The 17,461-nt window shown below is 36.2% G+C and overlaps 1 protein-coding gene across 1 annotated transcript in view; it reads left to right on the top strand.

The window, feature by feature from the left end:
• The first annotated feature begins 12,263 nt into the window (after positions 1-12,263).
• Positions 12,264-17,461, top strand: part of dnah1 (dynein, axonemal, heavy chain 1) — a 40,649-nt gene continuing 35,451 nt past the window's right edge. The window contains exons 1-8 of the mRNA XM_032548822.1: positions 12,264-12,655; positions 13,804-13,951; positions 14,052-14,202; positions 14,337-14,451; positions 14,564-14,812; positions 16,446-16,701; positions 16,822-16,979; positions 17,073-17,284. Coding sequence (XP_032404713.1) covers positions 12,532-12,655; positions 13,804-13,951; positions 14,052-14,202; positions 14,337-14,451; positions 14,564-14,812; positions 16,446-16,701; positions 16,822-16,979; positions 17,073-17,284 — 1,413 coding nt within the window. The 5' untranslated portion in view covers positions 12,264-12,531. The remainder of the gene's footprint in view (positions 12,656-13,803; positions 13,952-14,051; positions 14,203-14,336; positions 14,452-14,563; positions 14,813-16,445; positions 16,702-16,821; positions 16,980-17,072; positions 17,285-17,461) is intronic.

Below are 17,461 nucleotides of genomic sequence, written 5' to 3'. Positions count from 1 at the left end.
TCTTTTATCCAATAAAACATTGATCCATTAATTCCCATTTTTTTCAATTTAATTAAAAATCCATCTTTCCACATCATATCATAAGCTTTCTCTATATCAAAGAAATCAGCCACTACACTCTCCTTGTTAACTTGCCCTTTTCTGATTTCATGTTCTAAACATAATAAAGGATCCATAGTGCTTCTCCCTTTTCTAAATCCACTTTGACATTTTGATAAATATCCCCTCTTTTCAACAAAGTAGCTCAATCTTTCATTTACCATTCTCTCCATTATTTTACAAATATGAGAAGTTAAAGCAATGGGTCTGTAACTTGCTGGATTTGACTGATCTTTACCTGGCTTTAAGATTGGAACTATGATTGCTTCTTTCCATGCCAGAGGTAAAATACCCACTTCCCATATCTTATTATAGAATTCCAATAAAACCTTCTTAGATGAATTGCTAAGCTTATTAACCATAATATAAGAAATATTATCTTTTCCTGGAGATGAATTTTTTGATTTTCCTAAGGCATTGTTTAATTCAAATAAAGAAAAGGGACTATTCAATAAATCATTATTTCTTACATTTTCTTCTAATAAATTTACATTTTCATTAATTGTACAATTTCTTCTGCGGTTTTCTTCTGCGCTTAAATTATTACAACTATGAACTTTAACAAAGTTTTTAACTAACATATTTGCTTTCTCCTCCTCAGTCACAGCAATAACATTTCCATCTTTCAAAACTGGATATCCATATTCCCTTCTAATTCCATTCATTCTCTTTATCATTCCCCAGACTTTTGAAATCTTTGTTTCCCTACCTACAGAATCACAAAAATTACTCCAATAAACCTTTTTTGCATTTTTCACCATTCTTTTAACCAGAGCTTGTGACCTTTTATATTCAATAAAATTCTGAAAATTCTGATTTCTCTTTAACAATCTAAAAGCTGACCACAGGGGGCGCTGTGGAGCCGCGAATCAAGATGGCAGCTTAAAGTGGATGCTCCGTGTGACCTGCACCAAATCTTCGATAAAACCCAGGATTAGAAACATAATTTGGATCTGAAGATGTCAAAATCAACCACTCTTAAGGATTGTGATATTTTCACACGAAAACGCGGTTCCCAAAAACCAACTAAAACTGATATTTCGGGAACAGATCAAGACAAAGAAGGTGCCGCTAGCATTGATAGCATGTGTGACCTTAGCACGGTACTAGCTGAGCTTCGGTCGTTACATTCCGAGTTCGGTGGATTTGGAAATAAACTGGACAGCATAGATAACCGTATGGGTGAAATGACGAAGTCCATTGCTTCTCTGGAAAAAAACATAGCAGAGGTGAAGCAAAATGTTGCGGCTAATGCTACTAGACTGGAGGAAGCTGAAAACAGAATCGTGTCGGTGGAGGAACTTTTAGAAGCTAGTACGGCTAGTCTGACCAAAACCCTGAAGCAAATATCCTATTTGGAGGCGAAGACTGACGACCTGGAGAATCGAGGCCGAAGGAAGAATCTGCGCCTTTTTGGGCTCCGGGAGAGCGCTGAAGGTCAGCGGCCTTTACTGGAGTTTATACGGGAGATGCTGCCGCGCTGGCTGGAGACCGATATATCCTTCATTATTGAGAGGGCCCACCGCACTCTGGCACCTCCGAAGCCGAACCAGCACAGAGCCGTCCTCATTCGTTTCCTGAATTTCCAAGATCGGGAATTTGTTTTCCGCTCTACAAAACAACGCAATATTCAATACGATGGAAATAAACTTTTCTTCACCCAAGATCTTTCAGCAGAAACCATCCGACAGCGAGCTGAGTTCGATAACATCAGGAAGGCTTTTTCTGAAAAGGGAATGTTCCGCGGGTTTCAATATAATCCATGCAAAATGAGGATCCTCCACAAGGGGAAGATACAGCTGTTTTCATCTCCTAAGGAAGCTGGGGATTTCCTCCGCACATACGCTGGAGAGAACTGACTGTACTGGTGAGCGGTTCAGTTCCTGAACCACAAAATCAGCTGCTTATATCTGACATCTGTTTTTCTCTGTCTCAGCTGACACAATATCCAGTTAATTTTTGGTGTATGTATAAGTCATAGGTAGCTACGGAGTGACCTTGTTTTGGCTTTTTTTTTTCTCTTCTCTTATGCGGGACAGTTCTATATGTTCGTATAACACTTTTAGCAAATACTTTTGTACTTGCTGGTTATGTATGCCACTTTAATACGAAATATCTTCGGTTAAACATCTCAGAAGAGGGAATTTATGGCTATTTATGGGTTCGCTGTATTAATGTTTACTATGGTGTATGGTTCACGGGCACCACTGTTACTTTTGAAGTGGGCCTCATAGTTCAGCTACTCCTCTTATTAGTGGATTAGCAAAAGCCCCAATTTATTAATCTGAGTAAGGGAGGGGGGGAATTAAGGGTTATGTGTCACTTTCTGGTTTTTTTTCTTTTATTTAGTTACTTATTTTATTTTACTCAAATCTGTGTGTATTTTCCGTTAACTCAGCATCATGTTTTGTTATTAACATTCCAAAAAAAAAACAAAGGATGGAACAAGTTAATACTCACATTTCTTACATAAAAATTACAAGTTGGAATGTGAGAGGTCTTCGGAATCAAACTAAACTGAAACAGGTTATAAACAGGATTAAGCAACTTAAATCAAAGATAATTTTTCTTCAAGAAACACATTTAACAAACTGTGAGATAAAGTCTGTTAAAAATAGATGGCCGGGCCAGGTGATATATGCATCATATGATAATTATGCAAGAGGTGTAATTATTTTGATCCATAAAAGCATACCATTCCAAATTGTAAGAACAATAAAAGATTCAGCTGGTAGGTATGTAATTGTCCAGGGTAATATTTTCTCATTTACTTTAAATTTAGTGAGTTTATATGGTCCAAATGAAAATAAGCCAAAATTTTTTGAAGACCTGTTTCTTACTATGTCTACTCTTAAAGGACTTTATGTAATTGGAGGAGATTTTAACTGCACTTTAAACCCAAATATTGACCGATCAATTGGCCCAGATGCTTATAAAAAGCAAACTAGAAAATTAATAAGTCAATATATATTGGATATCAACTTGGTGGAAGTGTGGAGAGAACAAAATCCTGATAAAATAGAATTCTCTTGTCACTCGGGTATACGCAGGTCCCGCTCACGTATAGACTATTTCCTTGTTTCAAGAGAACTTTTATCAATGATCAAACAATGTCAGTATGACAGCACAGTGATCAGTGATCATGCACCTATCTCACTGAATATTCACATAGAAAACTTGGTGCATAATACACCTCGTTGGCGGTTTCAAGCAAAATGGCTACAAGATCAAAATTTTGTCAGATTGATAGGGGAGAAGATAGATACTTATTTTGAATTAAATACGGGTCAGACTTCCGCCTCAGTGAGGTGGGAAGGATTCAAAGCATATATTCGAGGTGAAATTCTTAGCTATACAAGTACAAAAAACAAACAACAAAAGAAGCGAATGGAAATTTTGGATAAACAAATAAAATTCCTGGAATTAGACTTAAATACCAATGATGACCAAACAAAGCAGAGTGAATTGTTACGTTTGAGAACTGAATATAATAAATTATCTTATGAAGCAGCAGCAAAAAGTTTAATGTGGTTAAAACAATCTTATTATGACCAAGGCGAGAAAGCTGGGAAATTATTGGCGTGGAGAATTAAGAAAATACAAAGTGAAAGAGCAATTAATAGTATAAAGACCCCCTCTGGTAGAGTAACAGTAGATCCAGCTGAAATTAACGATAGCTTTAGGCAATTTTATGTAAATCTATATAAATCGGAGTGCTGCCACGCTTCGGAAGAACAAGACATGTTCTTAGATCAACTTCAGTTTCAGACACTTGCAGAAGAGACAAAAAAGGAGTTGGATACAAATTTAACAATTGAAGAAATTTCACAGGCCATACAAAGTATCAACAGCGGTAAAGCTCCTGGGCCAGACGGTTTCCCTATTGAATTCTACAAAACTTTTAAGGAAAAACTTATAACCCCGCTCTTTAATATGTATGAAGAAGCATTTAGAAGTGAAGTTCTCCCACCTACTTTGAGACATGCAATGATCACACTGATGTTAAAGCCTGGTAAACCCCCTGAGGAGTGTTCCTCATTTAGACCAATCAGTCTGATGGGGGTGGACACTAAAATACTTTGCAAAGTTTTAGCAAACAGACTGGACCCCTTTATCTCGTATTTAGTTCATAACGATCAAAATGGCTTTATACCAAAACGTCAAGGGTTTCACAATATAAGAAGAGTCCTAAATATAATTCATGAGAAATTTGACGCTAAAGATACTGCTTTATTATCACTTGATGCCCGTCAGGCCTTTGATAGAATTGAATGGTCATATCTATTTAACGTTCTTCCGAGGTATGGATTTGGTTGCAATTTCCTCAAATGGGTTAAACTTTTGTATACAATTCCTGAAACCAGTGTTTGGACAAATAATTTAGCCTCCAAACCTTTCATATTAGAACGTTCCACTCGTCAGGGTTGTCCGTTATCTCCGATGTTATTTGTCTTAGCTATAGAACCCTTGGCAATGATGATAAGAATGCGAACTGATCTATTTGGCATTCAGTTGGGAAACCAAGAGCATAGATTGGCATTGTATGCTGATGATCTGATAGTTTTTTTGACAAGCTTGTCCATTAGCATCCCAAATTTAATGCAACAAATAGAGTTGTTTGGTCAGTTTTCTGGCTACAAAATAAATGATTCAAAATCCTCTATTCTATTTTTGAACAGGGACGAAAGACTGAACCCGGTTATACAAACCCCCTTTATCAATGCAAGAGAGGGATTTGTGTACCTTGGTGTTAAGATCACCTCAGACATTAAAACAATTGTATCAGCAAACTATGATCCTCTGGTCAGTGAAGTAAACAAGTCACTGAATAATTGGATGATAATGCCCATATCAATGATTGGCCGAATAAATGTGATTAAAATGAATATATTGCCAAAATTTTTGTATCTTTTTCAGACAATTCCTTTGCCTCTCTCAAAACAATTTTTTGATGGTTTAAATGGTATTTTCAGTAGATTTATTTGGAATAATAAAAAACCTAGATTAAGACTTCGCCTGTTGTACCTGCCATATGAGAGAGGGGGGTTGCAACTTCCTAATCTTAAATTGTATTATTGGTCCGCCCAGCTACGTTCAGCTATGTTTTACTTCTCAACCGAATCACCCCCAGCATGGATAAAAATTGAACAATTAATAACAAACCTTAGATTAAATCTGTATTTGTATTCCGCAAAACCAAAGCAACTGATAAAAATGACAAAAAATCCCTTTCTGAAAAACACAATTGATGTTTGGTATAGGACCCATCAATATATTGGAGATACCCCTTCCATTTCCTCTTTCTCACCCATCTGGGGGAACAGATATTTTAAGACAGGGACAGCTGATGGAGGTTTCAAAATCTGGGCAAATAAAGGTGTACAGAAACTGGCAGATCTTTATAAGGATGACAGGCTTCTTACATTTGAGCAGTTATGCCAAATATATAGCATTCCAAAGAAACACTTTTATAAGTATTTACAAATTAAACATTTTATTATGTCAAAACATAAAACGATTGAATCCAAACCACCACTATCATACCTAGAGAATATTGTGCTAGGAAATTTAGAGAGGAGAGGTCATATTTCTTTATTTTATATAGCTTTACTAAGGCACGATGAGGAATCCACTGCAGATAAATTGGATGCATGGAGAGCTGACATCCAAGAGGAGATACAAGTAGCGGACTGGAATACTGCATGCGTAAAGGCCCAAAAACAATCAATTAATACAAGCATGAAACTCCTTCAGTACAAGTGGTTGATGAGAATTTACATAACTCCAGTCAAATTGAACCGCTGGGCACCTAACATCCCAGATATCTGCTGTAAATGTTTGGTTGGAAGGGGTACTCTCTTTCACTGTGTATGGGAGTGTCCAAAGTTACAACAATATTGGAACTTGGTTACGCAAACTTTGTCAGAGATCGTTGGAGTGAATGTACCTGCTGAGGCCAAAATGTGTGTCTTGGGTATTTATTCAGAGAACTGTGTTTTTAATTCCAGACAGTTAGAATTGATTGACTTTGGACTCCTGCAGGCCAGGAGATTAATATCTCTATACTGGAAGAAAATGGATATACCATCAAATCACATGTGGGTGAAGGAGATGTCATCCTGTATGGCTCTGGAGCGACTCACTTATATTGTCAGAGGAAAAGGAGCGAAATTTGAAAAGACATGGTCACCGTTGACCGAGTTTCTGAAACGTTACAAAGGACATTAAGAGAACTGTGCAGAGATTGCTGGGGTTTTTTTTTGTTTTTTTTATTTTTATTTTTTTTCTTTTTTTTCTCATTGTTTATTATTGTTTATTTGTGTTTGTTTGCTTTGGGGACCAAGTTATTTAATGAGAATCTGTGTTAAGTGTATCACTGTCACTTGTTCTTTCTTTTATGTTATAAAATTCAATAAAAAATATTCTTCAAAAAAAACAATCTAAAAGCTTTATTTCGATATTTAATTGCACCATCACATTCCTTCGTCCACCATGGAACAATTTTCTTCTTATATTTTCCTTTTTTCCTTTGGATTGTTTCTCGAGCAGCCCCTAAAATGGCCTCACAAATAGAAGAATTTACCATATCAACATCCAAATCTATATTAACTTTTTGCATCTCTTCATCATTTATTATTTTATATTTTTCCCAATCAACATTTCCAAATATCCATCTTTCTAAGTTCTCATTAACACTTTTTCCTATTTCTTTACCAATATCAATAAGTATAGGGTAGTGATCACTACCTATAGTTGATTCTCTTAATATTTTCCACTTACTAATCCCAGCCAAATTCTTTGAAACTAAAGTTAAATCTAATGCTGATTCTGATCCATTTCTAATATTAATTCTCGTTCCTTCTCCATTATTAAGACAAACCAAATGTTTTCTATCCATTACTTCTTCCACCACTTCTCCATTTGCATCATTCCTATTACCCCACAAAGTACTATAAGCATTGAAATCTCCACAACAAATGAACTTTCTTCCTATATTTTTAAACATTTCCTCCATTTCATCTAAATCCAATTTTTTACACGGATTATAAAAATTTAATATATTAATACTTTCTTTATTAATCCAAATTTCCACAGATAACCATTCGAGTGAAGCTCCTTTTCCTAAAAATCTATACTGTATTCCTTGTTTTATAAATATTACACATCCTCCTCCACTTTCTTGTTCCCTATCTCTTCTAATACTATTATACCCTCTTATGACAAAATCTAACTCTGGTTTAAGCCATGTTTCTTGAATACAAATAATATCTGGTTTATTTTTCAAATAGTTTAAATATCCTTTAAATTCTTGTCCATTTGCTAACAAACTTCTTGCATTCCATTGTAAAATACGCATTAAATTCTTCCTCCACCTTGCTTCCCATCTATTTCAAGCCTTTTATTTATCAACTCCCAAGATAAATCCTTCACAGCTAGAAATTTTTCTGCACCTTTCACTATAATTTTGATTTTTTCAGTTTTCTGTTTCACTTGATCAGTACAATTAATAACATAAGCCATGAATAAAATTAATTTATCCATTGTAATTTCCATTCCTGACATTGTTTTTTGACTTGGTCCACAATTTGGACTAGAAGACACTTGCTGATTTTTCTGAACTATTCTTTTTTCTTGAACACTTTTTGCTGCCTCTGCATAAGAAATGTTTTTAACTACTTTCAGCTGTTGAATTTCTGCTGCCTTTTTCCTTGCTTCACACCCTCCATATGCTACATTATGCTGACCACCGCAGTTACAACATTTCAACTGTACATCTGCTCCACATTCATCATATCGATGATCTCCACCACATTTAGCACATCTTTGCTTCCCTTTACACACTGATGCAATGTGACCATACCTTTGACATTTGTAACAGCGCAAGGGAGGAGGAATATAAGGTCTAACAGGAAAACTCAAGAACCCAATTTTCACTTTATCAGGAAGAACATCACCTTGAAACTCCAGAAGTATCGAAAAACTTTCTATTTTCTCCCCATCCACAGATTTTAACAATCTTTTCAGTCTCCGCACTTCACCACCATGTATATTTCTTTTAAGTTTTTCTAAATCTTCCTCAAGCGGAATACCTGTGATTACACCACGTGATACTCTGTTTTCTCCAACAATTTTCTTTTCACTCACAACTTTTTTACAAATGTTATCAATCTGCATGCTTTTATTCTTTTGTTCTTCAGACTTACATTTTATCAACATATTACCATCTCGCAAGATTTTTACAAACTCAACCTCCCCTAGTTTCTTTTTTATTTCTCTAGACACTGCTATCGGACTGAGGTTTATGTTCATATCTTCCTTCCTGAATTTAAGTATTACCTTAAACTCCTCATTTACCATTTTCCTCCTAACCACTCTGTTTTCTTCATCTGAACTATATTCTTCTAAACTTCTCTTACTATTTAGATTACCAATCTCTCTATCATCTTTCGAAACTTTTTCCTTCCCTCTACCCCTTCCTCTACCTACCGTAGTCCATTCGTCAAAATCCATATCATCTTCATCACCACCCCCATCTACCTGTGTGGTCATCCCAATCCAGTCACACTCCAGTTTATGCCAACCGCCAAAATAACAAAACCCTTTGTAAAGTTGTTTCAAAAACTCTCGCTCACGCAAACCCTTACAGAGTTTTCCCCTCAGCCTGAGTCTCCTCTTCGGGACGGACCTTTCCGTCAGTCCCATACCTTATTTGGAAATGGGACTATTGCATTCCGGAAATGAAGGGGGCGCTATTTTCATAATCACTAGTATAAATACCTTAAGACGCGGAGTTAAGAGGAACGGAAGAAGAAAGAAAGAAGTTTGAGAGGTTCTTCCATTGGTGTTCGGCTCACGATCAACAATGCAAAACTCACAAAGTCAACAAAAGGTATTTTTACCTTCTTAAATTTTTTCACATAGTAAATCAATACGCTTTTCTAGATTAGGTTGAAAATACAATTAACAGCTAGTGAAATTCGTAATTCATACAGTGGAAGGCTAATTTTAGCATGTAGCATAGCTAATTATTATCCCGCTGGGCACCATTAGATAAAAATAGAAAAGTAGATAACATGTATAATTGAGAAATGTATTTTATGCTCAAACTGTTTTTTTATTTTCATTATACAGATCCACGTATCTATTTGCAACATGAACATAAATATTGCTGTTCCCTTTGCTCATACAAGCTACAGAACCATTTAGCACAAACTGCTATGGTTCAACATAACGGTATGTATAACTACACTTGAAAAATATCAAATATTTTTTACATACTTACCAGTTTTCTAGTGTTTCTCTTTTATTTTTAAAGGTTAATCTTTTTTAAATATGTTTTGTACACCAATGTTAAATTTCTGGAAAGTCTAATATATTTTATAAACTAACAGCTGCCATTATATTTGGGTGTAGTACCCAGATGTGATTCTCTAATGACGAGTAGCACTACTTCAATATAGTTTTAGTAAATAACTGCAATAAACTACACTAGTAAGAGTAACAAAGTATTTGGTGAAATGGCTATTATAACTACTGTTTTACTGATCATAATGTGCAATGTGATTTTTTATTTTGTTTGGTTTTTTGTTTTTGAAGCTGTTCTCCAGGAGGTGATACCAGCACAGGGAGACTCAGCTTACCTCACCTTGGCATTGACCTGCAAGTGCTTTGAAGCCGTTGTGTCTGAGCCAGTTTTCAGGAAGAAGACTCACTTTGCTTGGCTGGATGGTAAGGACCTTTGACTTTTTTCACCTAAAACATGTGAAATTAGATTTCAACTACATGAAATCGATTTTTCATTAACAGGTGAGATCAACTGGGGCAAATTTTCAAAAACATTCAAGGCAGAAAACCGGATTCCTTTTGCGGTTGTAACGTGTTTTTCCTGCAACCGGTAATATAAAGACTGTGGGCTTCACCGGCAATGGAAGACGAGGAGAGTACCCTGGTTACTACTGTGATGGCCGACCTGGACACTGCACTGACTGTCAATACTGAATGCAAGGAGAATATTAGTTGCTTTCCTCAGTCTTTCACACATTTCAGTTGTCACACATTGTGTGTTTTTTTTGTGACAAGCCATTTTAAATCATTTCTGCTAAATAATATTTGCCTTTTGACTTGTGCAGTCATCCTTTTTAATAATGTGTTCTTTCAATATTATTTACATTTTTGAATGTTCCTTTTCTTGTAGCTCAGTTGATTTGCATTATTTAGTTTTCATAGAAAAGGTGCCGTTTCCACGCAAAGTTACATTGTGGCTGTAATTTGTTGGAGAGAGTAGAACCAATAAAGTAGTTGTAAATATATTGTAACAGCGTTATTTAACAATAGGACAACCTTGTTTTAAACATTTTAAATGCAAGCAAAGCTAATAACTTGCAATATTTTATATGTGTAAATGCAATGTTTCCTATACTTTTTGAACAATGACTGGAATCAATACAAATTTTTTTTACAAACCTGACATACAGCTAAGTTGTTTATGTTTTAACAGTCAGAATCAACTTGGGGTTTTTTTGTAATAAAGCAAGCACATACAGAAACATTGTTCAGATACAAACAAGATTAAACGAGCAGAGCGAAGGTGTAGTCGGGGTGGAGGTGATGGAAGCTCAGATGAGGAGCAGTTGCACACATCAAGCCGGACTTTATGAAGGGTGGAGGAGATGAGCCCGGCGCCGTTAGACTGGGATGGAGACACATGATCAGGTGATTGGCTGAGCAGGTGAGATGAAGACAGTTATAGTTAGAATTTACACACTGGTTTAATTTATGTAACCAGTGACTTTATTCAAAAAGGTTTTCATATAGAAAAAAGATCATTCTCTCTGGCAGTTACCAGCGCAGTGTCTACTGCCAGGGTCCGAGCCCCAAAGATTATTTCTTGTCAAATAAACTTTCTAAAACCTACTTTCTCTCTGTGTGAGTCTTTCCAGGTTGAAACTACATTTAAAGTTTTAATTAATCTCTTTGGGTTTTGCAACAATTGGATATTTAAGGGCTTTATTTTATGAATCAATTATAATTGATAGAATTGATATGGAATTTATAAATGGAATAGTGGGACACCAATCAGTTTACTGGTTGAACTGGAGTCCTTATAGCAAAAGTTTCCAATGAGACATTATGGTAAACAATGATAATACCTGAGCCAGGTCACCTGCAACCAAAAATATTCTAGTTTTCAGAATGGCACTTGTTAGAAGTTCAGAAGTCCTTTGGTTTGTTTGTAAATTATATTCACAATGTGAATAATAAGAAAAATATTTGGCAAATAAACAACAAAAGTGCGCTGTGAATGGACATACTAAGTTGGCCAAAATTGTTGACTAAATGTTTTACCGACCAAACCTCTTTTCCATCTAGTTCTTATTTAATAAGCCAGAGCCTATTATATTTTAGTTTGTAACTTATTTATTTTAAGAGTACCATTCACAAAATATATTATTTGAACTTCATTTGTTTATATCTGTTTTCTTAATCTGCGACGGACTGGCGATCTGTCCAGGGTCAGCAGCCCTCATGACCCGACTATAGGGATCAATCATGATAATTAATGGATGGATAAATGTGCTCTTAATGTAATGTACATTTGTCTCCAAAATATTGATTTGATTCATGTTTTATTACTTTTGTTTGAGAAAGATTGGGTGTAAGGATAGATAAATACATCTCCATAATGTTTCCTTATTGTTGCTTATTCTAGATTGTTTGTTACTAATATAATTTTAAATAAAGGTTTAATAAAGATTTGGAAATAAAAAGGTGACTTACCACGTGACATATCACGTTTTGTAGCCATTTCTTTACTATTTAATTTGTATTTTTAATGTTGAAAGTGTTCTTGGGTGTTTTAGAAGGCGTTCTCAAATAAAATACGTTATTATTAGTATAATTATTATAACACGATCGGTACAGGAAATAGTGTCACTAGCGCCCCCTTCATTTCCGGAATGAAATAGTCCCATTTCCATATAAGGTATGAGACTGACAGTTGTCCGTCCCCGCCCCATTCTGTTTGCTGCAGCGAGGTGTACTTGGGACAAGTTGAGCTGTAAATACGCAACAGCGCCTCCTACGGTCCAAGCATACAGCCGCACTGAATCTCCATGGCAACAGCGAGTAACTTTACTGTTACTGTGGATAACTGAGCCGAGATTTGTGGCGTTCAGCACGACGCTAGCTTTGACTTTTATATAAAATAAGTTGGGTCGGCGTTACAGTTTACGGTAGGGCACTGTATTTATTTCATTTCATTTAACTTTTCTTTTTTTTTTTTTTTTTTTTTTAAGACAATTTCGTAGCAACGAATCGAAAAAGCCAACCGTTTAACAGCCGTTGAGTTTGCGCTTACTAGCTTTGGAATCCTGCCGTTGATGACGTGGCAGCAGTCCTTTAAATTTAGACAGGAAAGGTCCGAAGCCACCAATGTTACCCACAAAACCTCCGGGAGAAAAGCCTTCTTTTGTAAGGCACAGAGTTAGACAACTAATGACCCATGACTCGACCTTCACCTCCGGACTGGATTTTGCTATTCAGAAGACATCCGAGGGTGAGGATATTGTAGCTTTTAAGTGAATTACTGCAGCATTTATGTGTACGCAAATACGAGCATTCCAGATATATTGCTGTTACCTGAACGTTTTCTCACATCAAACAACTAACATCACTTTATTATATTGAGATTCTAATGCTACAACACAAAGTATTCTATAATTGTGAGGTGGATGGGAAGTGATATACTTATCCAAAGTTTTCACACAAGAAAATTGGGAAAGTTTTGTATGGCTTTTAGGAATTGTATATTATGTGTAGCCATTACATAAAGAATTGGGATTTGTAATACTTAATAAACGGATTATTTGAGCAAACCTTATAAACACACAGCAGGATTTTACTGTTTGAATATGTTTTCCTATAGTTTGTTCCATGAGCATCAGTAATTATGAATTTAATTGAAAATATGACAAAATGCAATTCCAGTATTTACTATTAAGCAGGACTGAACTATATTTTAGTTCTAAGTAGCAGCAAGAAGGTCCTGGGTTCAAAACCCAGCCAATAACTTTGTGTGTTTTCCTGTTCTAGGTAAGTAACATCCTGTGTCTTTTTTCACTAATGTTCTCCAACAAACCTTGGATGCAAGTGGAGTCTATTTAATAAGTAGATAACTTTTGAAGACAACGGGTTATGCTGAATTTTATTATATAAATAGTTATGTGAGGGTTTTTTTTTCTTTGCCAAAAATGTGAAAATCACATTTTCTCTTTTTTTCTTCCCACTTCACAATGATATGCTACTTTGTGGTCGGCAGTCACATAAAGTACAAATTAAGTACACGCCACTTTTCTCCAGCTCCACTGTCACCCTTAGATTCATCAAATTTAAGTCAGCGATGTTGTCCTGCAAAGAGGGGCATCCTTGTCTGTCTTCAAGAAACTCATAAAGACCCAGCTCTTCAGAGGGCATCTCCTACGCTCGCTTTGGACTGAAACGTCTACCAATTTATAAAATAAAATAAAAAGTCATTGAATTTTTTAGTTTAACATAAAAAGTGAAAGAACAAATTTCAAGAGGTAGGAATATTTTTGCAAACAGCCGTACGGATTGTACGTTTCAAATAAGCACACAGTAGTTCTACTTAAAATAACGTAATTGTGTCACAGTAAAAGAAAGTCCTCTCCACGCTATGTATCATAGTTGGTGTTTTCACGTCTCCATGGGACCTGTGCATTGACAACAGTCTTCAAGAAGATCCTTATTTCGCCGTCGGTGGCGACACACCCAAAGTTCAGATTCCCTACATAACCATCCCTGGACAAGCTCCTCGACAGTTAGTGGAAGAAAGGTATGAGCTGTTTTTGTGGTAAAGATTATAAAGAATGTTCTTCTTTTTTTTTATCAAATAATAAATCAATTTAAAGTCTTTTTTTTATTTCTGTTAACAGACTCCGTAGAGGATACTTGATTTTAGACTTACTTCAACTCCTGGCAGCAAAAGGCATAAGGTCTAACAACTTGATGCCAGTAAAGCCAGACAAGCAGGATGATTCTGTTCCTAAGTCATACAAGCTGGTATCACCCTTTCTGCCACTTGAGGTAAATATAGTGTTGCTGCTGCTACTTCTATGGCAACCATCTCACATATATGTATTGCGTTTTTCAAAATGCCCACATCCCCCTTGTTCTTTTTATTTGATCTGGGTTTTGTATTTTTTTTTGCATTTTATGAGATATTTGACAATGATGATTTCGAATGCCGGACACCAGAAAGCTGGCTCTCTCTGGGCAGAATCAAAGGATGGTGTAATCGAAAGCCTATTCCTGCATTGGCCTTGCTGCTTACTGGTGATTACATTGTCTTTGGTGTAAAATTATTTCTCTACAATATAAATTAATAGATTTTTTATATAGTTTTAGTCACAATTTGTGTCTTTGTCTTTTTTCCAACGTGATTCAGAAAGTTCATACCCTGAGTACAAATGGCATTTAGTTGGGGTTCTTGACTATTCTGCGGAAAAATGTCAGTACTTAGTGGAGGAGGTTCTTAAGGAGGAAAAGGAAGAGGAGGAGGAGGAACATGACGAGGAACATGAGGAGGAACATGAGGAGGAACATGAGGAGGAGGAGAAAGAGGAGGAGAACTTGCTCGAAGACAGCCCTCAGGAAGATGAGGAAGTTAAACCTGTTAAAAAAAGACACAAGAAAAGTAAGTCATTTGATTTGTTTGTTTTCTTGTGTAGCGTAGTAACAGTACTTGATATATTTTTGACAGGAGATATTTGCATAAACACAATCTTTTGTTCACACTGTCTGGCTAATCAGAGTCAGAAGAGTCTTACCTAAACAACAGGGACTCTTTGTGTGAGTAGGTAGCTTTTCATCAGAGCGGACAGAAGTCACATGTGGGATACCCCAAGGTTCTGCAGCCCTCCTTTTTTAATATACACATTCTCCTGCTAGCTGAGATTATAATAAGATTAGTTAATATAACTACGCAGATGACACATGGTTCTATATTGCATCCATGCGTGGAGTTGTTGTGTAGATCAAATCAAAGCGTAGATGTGCCATAACGTTTTTCAGACAGACAGAAACAAAACTGAAGTTATCTTTGGACGTAGAGAAGAACAATCAAGAGTTCTTGTACAGCTTCCTTTATTTCAGCTACAGCTTCCTTTATTTCAGCTAGAAACTTCCTAATAAGGCCCGAAATCTGGTTGTAGTGATGAAGCTAGACTTTAACCTTCAGCGACGCATAAAGACAATAATAAATTCAGCCTTCTATCACCTGAAGAACAATTCAGATCACTGAGGTCCTCTAACTCAAGTCTACTCTTTAATTTTTGTGTTTTTATCTTACAAATGTCAAATAAACTTGGTTTAAACATTTCATGTCTTGGTGCAAAATATGCATATATCAATTTGAGCAAAAGCAAAGGACCTTGTGCATATGCTGCTGATGCTAATAAGAGAAAGTCCCTATCCATGGTAACGGGTCCTGCATTAACAAGAGCAGAAGAACTACTTAGAGCTAATGAAGCCAAAAGTAACATTAAAGGCAGATTGTTTGCAACAGCACTCAGGAACAAAGAACTTAAATTTTGGGGACATTTTTCTGTTTTTTTGTCATGAAACTGAAATTAAATTGTGTGGCCATAATGACCATTGTTCATTTGGAAGAAAAAGGAGGAGGCCTGCAATCCTGAGAACATCATTCCCACTGCGAGGTACGGGAGTAACAGTATGTTGATTTGCAGCAGAAGGGACTGGTTATATAATGGCATCATAAGGAAAATAAAAAAAATGTCTTCATGGACAACTACTGTTAAGGATTCCCCAAAACAAGGTTACTTAAGGGAAACAAAGGCAATGTATTGGAGTGACCATCAGAAAACCCTAATTTTATTACAAAAAAAAAGAAAAAAAAAAGGAAAACGTAAGCATAGGTAAAAAAATTGTGTGCTAGGAAGTCAGATAACAAACCTGACTCAGCCAAAACCAGTTCTGACTGGATAAATGGGCAAAATCCTACCAAACTGTTGTGAAAACATGTCCCACAAGTCACATAGTTAAAAACTGACAATTGCACAAATTAGTAATGAAATTAATCTAATCTTTAGAATTTGACAGAAAAAAAAATCTTAATTTTGTCAGTGAGCAAACAGCAATAATTTTAGCAATCCCATCTGACCTAAAACAGGAAATATTTAGTTTTATTTAATGTCAGAGAGTGATGAATACATGGCTTTATATACAGTATATGAAAACATCTGACTACAGCTGTATGTTTTTTTTTTTTTTGGTTTTTAGTTTTTGATAAACTAACCACTTTGCCACAGGCTTGACCATTTTGTATGGAGGCACTAAGCACTGGATCCCGAGGATCAGGCTGTTGTTCAAAGCCGAGGATCCTCGAATCTTTGCAGACCGAATCGAGTCTGCTCTTCGTTTGAGAAAGGACGGAGAAATTCAACTCCTGTACAGCACGTCTGTAGACTGCATGCCCATCTGGGAGGCAAATCCGTCCCTCAGTCATGCCAGTCTGCAACGGATCAAGGAACTTGTAAAGTCTGCTTGCGGCTTTAAGGGGAAATTGTGAGTAATGTCATTCCTAGTCAGTCCCTTCGTTGTTGCCTGTTTGCAATGCTTTTATGACAGATCAATCAAAAGCAGAACCCAGAAAAGGGTAAAAGAAGTCTCTGTTTTCATGTGCAGATTTGAGAGTTGTATAAAAAACTTAGAGAACCAGGCCAAGCTGGAATATGACCGGGTTATGAACCGCATGGTGTTTGACAATACTGTGATGACCTACTCAGAGGAGTTTTCAGACATAATATTGCCACAAAAAGATCCTAAGTGTATACCAGAAAACAGTAAGATCCTTTTTTTTAAACATGTACTTTTTTTTTTATGAACATGAAGGGACACTCTCAGAAACTAAACCCTGGCTTCTTTTACTCGTACAGTATGCATTCCAGTTCCTCCCCTTCACTATAAGGTAAAGCAAAGTGAATTCGCCCAGAGCTCTCTGCTAAACCTACCTGAGGTGATCGCTGTGATACATGACATTTTGGACACGTGCCACAAAGTGACAGACATGAGGCTGTTCGACGTGATGATCATCAAACTACAGCGAGTGGATGAATTTGAACGCATCCAGTCTCAAGTTCAAAATGGGGTAAGTAAGCTCGCAGTACAGACAGGCTTTTCCATCTCAGTCTTCTGTTATTAAAAGTGCTGTCAATGGATTAAAAATCTAACGCTCTGATTAATCACTCTGCTTAACTTTGTAAGCTTGAAATATAAACATGCACGTTTTTAAAAGAAAATGTTTCATTGCCTAAAACCAAACATC

This window comes from Xiphophorus hellerii, chromosome 20, assembly GCF_003331165.1.
Source record: "Xiphophorus hellerii strain 12219 chromosome 20, Xiphophorus_hellerii-4.1, whole genome shotgun sequence".
In the NCBI taxonomy this organism is placed as follows: Eukaryota; Metazoa; Chordata; class Actinopteri; order Cyprinodontiformes; family Poeciliidae; genus Xiphophorus; species Xiphophorus hellerii.
The sequence above is the reverse complement of the archived record's forward strand: the minus strand, read 5'-3'. Positions and strand labels throughout refer to the sequence as shown.